Below are 9393 nucleotides of genomic sequence, written 5' to 3' on the forward strand. Positions count from 1 at the left end.
TGAACATTGAAAACACTGGTGGGATGATCCCTCCTTCACTGTCCTGCTTGTAGTTCACTGCCCCAGCCCAAGCAGGACCCAATGAACCCATGACAAGGGTCTTGGCAAGGGGGTGACTCAGGGTCTATCCATAGGTTAGGACTTTCTTCATAAGCCTCCTGAAGACACTGTCTTGGCTTCTCTGCTTCCAAGCACTTTCTGTCCTTCCAGTCCTGCTCCAGATGATGGTATCAAGGTGTAATTGGAGTGGAAGGAACCACAAAGAAGGAAAATGTGGAAGCTGAAGGTTTGCTCTGTGCTGGGATCTCCTGGGGTCTCCTACCTCTGCTGTCACAGGAGAGGCAGTGCACCTTGTGAAGGTGTTATAGGGCTCTTGGTACACATGACTTACTGCCTTTTCTCTTCCAGCAGCAAAGGTCAGAGCGTCCCTGCCAGGCTGTGGTTCCTGGGATTTACCTACATGGACTGCCTGAAGCTAAACCTGCTTAATCAAGATCTTTCTCAAACTCAAGACCTGTTATCATTTGGCATCTTATCTAACCTGCATTCCATCCTGCATTGCTCTCCATAGGAATTCCTGGGGGAGCTGTGCACCCCGAGAGGGGTGAGCTGGGAGGCAAGGGCTGCAGGTGGCCCCAGCCCTGCTGTTTATACCTTGCCTGGGTGCTCTCAGCTCAGAGCATCTCATCTGTTTTGGTTTTATGTACTATGCTGTCCTCCCCAACTTTCCACCCTGAAGTTTCATGTTAGGCCTTTTTTTGCTCAAATTGGCTGAAAATAGATAAAAATAGCCCATGGTTGGTGGCAGCTATTGAGATAGATAAGGTTATTTGGAGCTTTATCAACTGCTGAGTCCTGCATTTTCAATGGATTTCACTTTCATTATTCCTAAACTGGGCAAATCTCTCTAAGTTCTCCCCACTGCCATGAATGTGATGGGCGTGGGCAGCCTGGCAGGGGGTTTTGTTTCCAGTCTTTCTGCCTAAGGACAGAGCAGCATTGTGGCTTTCCAAGGTCAGGGGCTCATGTACATATATTGAGGAAACCCACCTTGTCCTTACTTTAGGGGACATTTCACCTGGCCAAGACCTGGTGCAGTGTCAGCAGAGAGTGTTGACCCAGAGATTGGGATGGGGGGTTGCTGCTCATGCAGGAGCAAAGGTTCCCCTCTCCAAGCACAAAAACATTGTACAAAAAGTATAGGGACACGGCAGTTGCACATGTGCATTCAGGAGCTGCAAGCTTGACTTGCAAGCTTGGTCGCTACCCCTTCCCCAGCTTCAGGTGTGTCATGGTTTGACACTGGTGCAATTCCAGTGCCCCCATGAAAATAAGTTCTCCCAGTGGCTGCTGTGAGATGTGACCAGAAGTAGAGCAAAGCAGGCTCCAGCTTAGTAATAACAGAAAAACCTTTATTAATTTACAATATATAAAAAGGAACATACACAGAACTTAGAATGAAAACCTTCCAAAACACTCCTTCTCCTCCCCCCAGTTTCCACCACAGCACAATGAGATAAAACCTTAGATTTTCAATCCAGACACCACCCCTCAGATAGTTAACTTTCAGGTCATCACCACCCCTCAGATAATCAACTCTCAGTTCATCAAGGAGAGAGGAGTCCCTCTTGTACCATAGGCTTCGCCAGGAAACACAGTTGAAACCTCTTGTGTTTCCATGTCACTCGTGGCACCACCCAGAGAACATCTGCCCTCTGACCTCTTCCTTCCATGTCCAGTGCTCTCACCACTGTGCATGGACCAGATCTGCTTCTGGGGTTCCTCTCTTAAGGATGCTTTGCCCAGGTCCAAAAAAGCAACAGTCCCTCACTTTTGGGACACCAGTCCCCCCCAAATCCACCCCCTGGGGCCGAGGAGTCTCGAGAACAGAGATCTTCTTCACTGAAGACAGAGGGCATCACCACTCTCTCCTCATCAGTCTCTGTTCATGCCACTGCTTCACATAACATCACTGCACCCTCTTGGCTCCAAGCCATTGCCTCCCCCTAAATGCAGTCTCTGTGTCACAGGAAAAATGGGTCTGTCCATGGCCATACAAGAGAAGAGTCCAGCCAAAGGCCATTCCATCATCTCCTCTCACCTAGGATTCTTCTCATCTCCTTCTGACATCTTTCACTTGCTCAGCCCTTCACCACACTTGCACATTTCCTTCTATTTCATGTCTGTCTCTCTTCTGGGAGGGTTTAATGTTCAAAGTTTTCATTGTCCAAGAAAAGGGTTAAAATCTCGGGCTCTGCCCGCCCAGAACTCCCAGCTGGGCAGGGCAGGTCTGACCTCTTTCACAACCGGAACCAAGAGAGAGTTTCCCTGGCTGTTCTCTGCATTTTAACCCCCTGTGTCCTCAGAGGCGTATCCATGTCTTCAGTGGCCACACCAGGTGCCAGTATTCAAATCTGAGCACTGATTGGTTTGGCCACAACTTCCCGAAAAACTCACTTCCTTATCAACCCAGGACAAAGTGTAACTATGAGACTGTGGCAGGACATTTTTGCAGTGAAGATTGGAGAAATGCACGTAACAGATCCGTGGACACTTCTGGAGGATGATGCCCTGCAGGTGCAGGCCTGCAGGCCTGGCTGGAAGGAGTTTGTGCAGCACCGTGCTCTTGGGAGGTAGGGGGCTGCGGACAGTCCCTGTTGGAGGGGGATCAGGGTTGATAGGTTGCCATGTGGACCTTTTCCTTTTTGCTTGTAGGAAGCAGGTTTTTCAGCAAAAGGGGGAGTTTGGAGGTGGGTGAGGCTGTGAAGGGTTTCTTCATTTTTGTTTGAATCTCGGTGGGTTATTGCCAAAATGGAAAACATGATATTTGGAGGTGAGAGTAGTTCAGCAGGTCCAAAGGGCAGCTGCTATTTGGCCAGAATTTCTCCATGTCATTGTTAAGATGAAAAGAGCTCCGTCAGCAAGTAGGGGGACTTATACCTCACTAGAACCAAATCTTCTGGGTTTGCACTCAGAGGGTAAGGAGAGGGAGAACCACTGTGAACTGGGACATGGAGTGATGTCTCAGCAGCCCCTGTACCTGCACCAGGCTGCAGAGCCTTGGGCAGAGGGAGGCTGTGGCTCTGCATTGCTCATAAGAAGCACCCCAAACATTTCCACTCTGGGCATTGTTCAGACACCCTGCCTCGGTGGCAGCAAATGGAGACTTTGGTTGCCAGTCCCCATGCAGATTGTGCAAGATGAAGAGCTGTGGGCTGCACACCTTTTGGCTCCTCAAGATATCTCTTCACCTGCCCTGCACCCTCCACCCACACCTTCCTTCTATTTTGCTGTTATTGTCTTACCCAGTCTTGGGCTTGATGCTGGCTTTCCGCTGAGCTGTGATAAGCCAGCATGGGTGAGGGGCTGGAGTCCCAAATAGGGACCTGATGTTTCCCACCACAAGGGCCTCTGCTTTTGGCAGTGAGGCCAGGATCCCAAAAGACAGCCTGGCTTCTGAAATCTTTAATGCTGGGGCCAGCCCTCAGCTCACATCTGTGGTGAACTTCCCAGGCTGCCATCATGCTGTTAGGGGGAGGACAGTTTGGTGTAAACTTTCATGAGTGGAGTTAGTCCATAGTCTGTGTTAACCCTCGTCCCTACTGACTGTGCCGAAAGCCTCTAGCTCAGCATGGGGCACCTGGGATGAGCTGGTTTCTCTTTGCCCTGACAGGTTTCAGTGCTCCCAGTGCTTTCATAAGTGGTCTTCTGCCAAAGTGCACATCCTGTTCCGCATGTACCACTGCCAAGGCTGGGGCACGGTGTGGATGCGAATCTTTCGCCAGAAATGCAGGCGCTGCCCTAACTCCCGGCTGGAGGATCCTGAGTTCAGCCTGGACACTGTGGAGACAATTCTGCACAACCTGGTGATAAAGATCCTCCAGTATTTCTACAAGAAGCCTGTCCAGCCCTCTGACCTCCTGGAAGTCGTGGTGGATGCACTGGTGACGGGGCCACACGACCGTGCCCACTGCGAGGCCTGCGAGCTTGGCATTTGCAACAGGTCACAGAAGGCCCCGGCACTGGATGCCTGGAAGCCCTTGACAGATGAGAACAAGGCCAGGATGCACAGCAGCAAGCCATGGCTGGCCTGGACATCAGATGTCTGGAAGTCCTTAACAAATGCGGGGGAGGCTGGAACACATCACACGGAGTCATGGTCGTCCCTGGGATCAGATGACTGCGAGCCCTTGATGGGTGTGGGCAAGGCCAGGACCCATCACACTAAGTTGCAGCCAGCCCCAGCATGGGTTTCCTGGAATACATACGAATCCTGGACCTCTCAGACCCTGAAACACCAGGGCTTAAGACCCCGTGAAGCCTCGACGCACCACCCCTCACCCTCCAACAGCAACTCCTCCTGGAAATGGTGCTGCTGCCTCAGCAGTTCTTTGGTCTGTGTTTTGGCACTGATCATCTTCCTTGTGTTTTATTTGACCAAGATGTAAAGGGACCTGGGGATCACAAAGATGAGCTGGGGTGATGGCTAGTTGATGAACTGCCTGGAAAATTGGATACCCAGGGTCAGCCCTTGCTCTTGGTTCAGCAAGCTCCCCAGCTCCTGGTGGCATGGGATCACACTGGGATGCCTCATCCAGGCATCTTGTCCAACAATCTCTGGAAGACTCATGGGTCTGATGGATTCTTATGGGACATATTCTGTATGAGGATGAACCTCCCAGCTACCCCATGCACAGGATGAGGTTTCTTACTTGCAAGAATAAAACAACCCCCTTCTCCTCAGCCCAGGAATGCATTTGTGCTTTTTAATGTCTCAAAAGCCTTTTCTAGCTGTGTGTGGGCATCTTGGAGGGAAGCCTGGGGCTGTTTTTATCTCCCAGTGGTGCTCTGCTTGAGTCATGGTCGTCCCTGGGATCAGATGACTGCGAGCCCTTGATTGGTGTGGGCAAGGCCAGGGAGGCACATGCCCAGTCTGCCCTGCCTTTGGCCAGCTGTCTGGGTGCCCTGCAGAGGGGGCAAAGGGTGCCAAACTTGGCAAGTGCAAGAAGGCCGTGGCAGCAAGTCCAAAGTCAATGCCCCGGTTATGCAGAAATTACACATATTGGGCTACAGGGTCTGGGCAAAGGGAAGATGCAGACTCTTGCCTTCTGCTACTTCACCCTTCAGGGCTTTAGGGAGCTGGTGGGTGTCATAAGGTTGGGAGGAAACGTGCTGTCCCCATGGAGCCTAGCACCCTGACTCTTACCTTCCCTGTAGGGCAGCTGGGCTCCTGCAGAACTTACCCAGCATGTCCTGTGGCCACAGCTGATTTCAGCTGGGATGGAGATAATTTTCTTCTTTGTAGCTGTTACTACACTGTACTTTGGATTTAATATGGGATTAATAATGTTGATAGCACACTGATGTTTTAGTAGTTGCAAGTAGTGCTTACTCTAAGTCAAAAACTTCTCTGTTTCCTGTGCTCTGCCAGTGGAGCAGGTGTACAAGGAGCTGGGAGGGAGCAGGGCCAGCACAGCTGACCAGAACTGGCCCAAGGGACTTTGCACACCACAGATCATCCTGCTCAGTGGATAAACTGGAGGAGTTGGCCAGGATGGGCTGATTGCTCTGGGGGATGGGCTGGACATGGGTCAGAGTAACTAACTGCAGTGTGTATCTCTTGTCTTTATTATGTCTCTCTCTCTTTATCTCTCTGTTCATGATTGTTATTATTATTAATAATTATTAATATTTACTTTGTTTCAATTATTGAACTGTTCTTAACTCACAGACTTTACCCTTTTCCAGTTCTCCTCCCCATGCTGCTGGGGCAGGGTGGTTTGACTGAGTGAGAGGCTGTGCTGTACTTAGATACTGGCTCAGCTTAAAAACCACAGCAACTTCAATAAACTTTTGAAATAGCCTGTAGCCTGTGCATCACAAGCCTCAAACACAACCATGATTACCAAGGTCTGTCTTCTCCAGGATCCTGGGGTGAGCAAGTGGTGGTGGGGGGATGCATGGTGTGCTCTGTGAGAGAGAGCATTGTGAGGGCTGTCACCTGGGAGTGCACTGGGGACACCAGGGATGCCATGGGAAATCCATCTCCATGGGGCCTCAGGAGAATCAGGAGAGGCAGCCATTCCCTGGGGAAGCGAGGTGCCAGTGACAAGCACGCAGTCACCAGCTCGCTGCTGAGCCCTGGATGGGTTTAGGAGCAATTTAAGAGACAGCACCCCTTGGTGTGCTTGCACCATTCTCATCATAGCTTTTGTTTTCATTTGATACCTCTCACAGAGAGGCTGGCCAGTGATCCTGGCTGGTGAATGACTTCTATTAACTCCTGGCTTACTCTGCTTCAGTGGCCCCAGGCACCTGCTGTGCTAGGCTGCTGATCGCTGGGGCTAAGTGGGGGTTTCTGACACTTTCATGGCTCCCTCTTCTTTGCTGCTTTCTCTGTGATTCATGCATTGCCTGTGTGGTGGAGGAGCTGAAACACAGACACCAGGGGACATGCTGCTTACCTGAGTAGCAAGAGCTGAATTGAACAACCCCCAAACAACTTCGGGTACTGAAATTGATTTTAGGCCTGTCTGTCAAGTTAGTCCAACAAGGAGAAGACCTGCAGAACCACTGAAGCAGCTGTATCCATCCTCTTATAGCTTTGCAAATGAAGATGGGTATGATATCAAAGACTCGTGGCTGAATTAGTGGAAGAATGATAGGCCGAAGGAAAAAAAATACCAAACTCACACAGCATCAATCCCTGGCTGTGCAGATTCCCAGGTGCTGTCCTGTCCTCCCTGCTGTATCTTGAAGGGTCCTTTATGCTGCTTTTTCTGCTACTGTAATGTTCATCTTTATTCTCAGCTAGACAACCTGCAGGCTATTGGTTAAAAAAAAAAAATAATATAACAACAAAACGATGTGTGGTCCAGACGCCGTGTGGATTTGGTTTCTTAAGTTGTCTAACCTGCTTTTATCCAGCCAACCCTTCTCTTCACCAGAGAGAAGAGAAGCGTTCTCTTCTTCGCCTTCTCCCTGCAGCCTCAGCAGCCCTGGCCACGGAGCCACCAGATGGAGCTGCAGGTCTCCGGCACCGCTCTGGGAGCACTGGGACCAGCGACCCGCCAGCACTGGGACGGGACAGCATGGGGGATGCCGTCCCTCCTGTTTCTGTGACCAGCTGCTGCCCTGTGGCGTGGTCCCCCCAAGCCCACCCCACGAGGTTCCTGGGTTGGTGTGTGAGGGAGCGGCTCCGAGGAGTGCCTTTGCTGCGGCTCTGCCGGGGCTCTGCTCGGATGAGGCTGATCCTGCCCGGACCAGCTTCCTTCCGTCCCGTGCTGGGAGCAGCCTGCCCCTCCCCGCCAGCAAAGATACGGACAAGTTTCTTGCTGCCATTGTCCATAGCCCTGGTCTTTCCACGCTGAGGTTTTCCCAGCCCCAGTCACCATGTCTGGGCTGTCTGCCGCCTCTCCAGCCCCCCAGCTGCTGAGTGGGAACTCCCTGGTCTCTGCCTGAGATGCCGGTTCTGGTGGGGACTGCATCCCTGCAGGAGTCCTTATGTTCCTGCTTGAGTCTCTCTGCTCTTTTACAAGGGCAGACTCACCTCTTATTCCCCTGCAAGTCTTTTACACACCCACTGTGCTCCCCCATCCATGGCCTTGTGTGAATTTGCTCCTTTTCCCCTGGTCCCCTCCTTGCTGCTGCCTTCTTGCCTGCCTGTGTCCTCATCCTGTGCAAGCAAGTCCCCTCCCTCATGCAGCCCCTTCATCTCCTCCCCAGTACTCAGAGCCACCTGTGCATAAATGGCCTTCTCAGCCAGGGCCTCATTTTTGGGGTCCTTTCCAGGATACCCCTTTCCAACAGGCAGCTGTGCCTGTTACTAGTTTCTTAGCAAACTGCCTTCAAAATTCTGCTTTCTGTGGCTCCTGGAACTTTTGGGGTTCAGAGCAAGCACTCCTGGCCGGGCCAGGCCCCCAGCTGTCACGGGAGCAGTGAGCCCATCCCAGGGGATGAAGGAAGAAGGATGTTCTCTTTGTGGGTTCTGAGCAGGTCCTGTCTGTCCCCCCCGGTCTGTTTCAGATTGGGCTCTGCTACAGCCAACTCTCAGCTCACTCGCAGCCAGGGACAGCAAAACTTCACCCAGGGATGTTTTGCTGGCTTTTCACCACAGCCAGACTGATAAATAGCTGTCTCCACGCCTGTCTCCCTGGAGAGAAGCTCTCACCACTCTGGCAGGTTGCGAGGTGCCAGAAATGCAAAGCCCATTGTTGGTCTCACTTTTCTCCTGGGCTGCCTGTTGCCAGCCCCCGCGGTGCCCGGGGCTCACCCGGGGCTGGCACCCGGCAGCCGCAGCTCGGTGAGCGGGGGGCGAGGGCTGGGCTGGCTCGGGGATTTCCCGGCAAAGCTATTGACGGGAGGCGGGGGAGAGTCTGTGCTCGCCAGCGATCTGTTAAAGGGCAGCAATATTTTATAATGTGCCCCAGGGCTGTCTAGGCTCAGATCCTTCAGATGATGGTTTAATGCTCAGGGGACCAGGCCTTTATTTTGCTTCTTGTCTCTCCTCTCCTTTACTCCCGTGATGTCTCTGCATGTGTTAGCAGACCCGTGAGCCAGCCAGATCCACTGCCCTCCTCCCTGTCATCAACACAGAGGAGCCTGGTGCTGTTTTTCTGTTCTGTGCCGTAGGAAAATAGGGATCAATAACCCAGCTCCCAGCCCTGGATACAGGCACATGGGAGAAAACAGCCCCCATTATTTTAAGCTCTCTCCAGAGTGGAGATTCTCACAGTCTCTGATGCAGAGATGTCCGGCAGAGTTTTGTCCCTGCCTCAGCTCACATCTGAGCTCACTGCAGGTCCTCTGCTGTGAGGACATGCTCTCTCAGTCCAACCACTAGTGGGAATAGGCTGATTTTTCACACTTTTTAAAGCAAAAGTCACATACCTCATATTTTTTTCCCTCATGTCAGTTGAACTCAGACTTAATTGCTATTCTCAGCAAACAGGTTGCTGCCCTCTGCTCCTGCCACTAACCCGCATCTTCAGTGATGTGCTAAGGCTATAAATAATTGAAGGCAGGATCTCCTCTGTCGCCCTTTTTTGTGATTTGTATTCAGGGGCTGCTCAGGGTCTGTCTCAGCCCAAGAAGCTGCACAGGCCAAGGCTGAGCAGCCGTCAGAGTGAGGGATGGTGTGAAGATTCTCCTGGGAGTGCAGGCGTGCATGGCAGACATCAGCAACCAGCCTTAACCATGTTCCTCTTGCAATAAAAGCCTCAGGGCACAAGCTCAGTACATACAAAAGTTTTATTTTGTTCTCAGGAGGAAGACTAAGAGAACCATCTTTACCTGACATCAGGTATTTTACAGAATGTAATAGATATAAAAAAAGAAATACATATATTAAAAAATACCTTGCAGTTACATGACATAGCCAAGAGTACAGTTCAT

At 51.5% G+C, this 9393-nt stretch overlaps 1 protein-coding gene across 1 annotated transcript; it reads left to right on the top strand.

Moving 5' to 3' along the window:
* Nucleotides 1–2487: 2487 nt before the first annotated feature.
* RTP2 (receptor transporter protein 2) lies at nucleotides 2488–5535 on the top strand. The gene is made up of 4 exons (XM_041468006.1): nucleotides 2488–2633; nucleotides 2716–2750; nucleotides 3718–4197; nucleotides 5432–5535. Exons 1-4 carry the CDS (start codon nucleotides 2488–2490, stop codon nucleotides 5533–5535), a joined length of 765 nt encoding a protein of 254 aa, XP_041323940.1.
* Nucleotides 5536–9393: the final 3858 nt, after the last annotated feature.

This window comes from Pyrgilauda ruficollis, unplaced genomic scaffold (assembly GCF_017590135.1).
Source record: "Pyrgilauda ruficollis isolate IOZ18807 unplaced genomic scaffold, ASM1759013v1 scaffold21, whole genome shotgun sequence".
Lineage (NCBI taxonomy): Eukaryota > Metazoa > Chordata > Aves > Passeriformes > Passeridae > Pyrgilauda > Pyrgilauda ruficollis.

Bases quoted from the DNA above. Each gene is read 5' to 3' on its own strand.
- RTP2 (XM_041468006.1), top strand. From the start codon at position 2,488: ATGAGACTGTGGCAGGACATTTTTGCAGTGAAGATTGGAGAAATGCAC. The intron at 2,634-2,715 runs GTAGGGGGCTGC...TTTTGCTTGTAG, and splicing joins CAGCACCGTGCTCTTGGGAG to GAAGCAGGTTTTTCAGCAAA. The intron at 4,198-5,431 runs GTGTGGGCAAGG...GTGCTCTGCCAG, and splicing joins TGACTGCGAGCCCTTGATGG to TGGAGCAGGTGTACAAGGAG.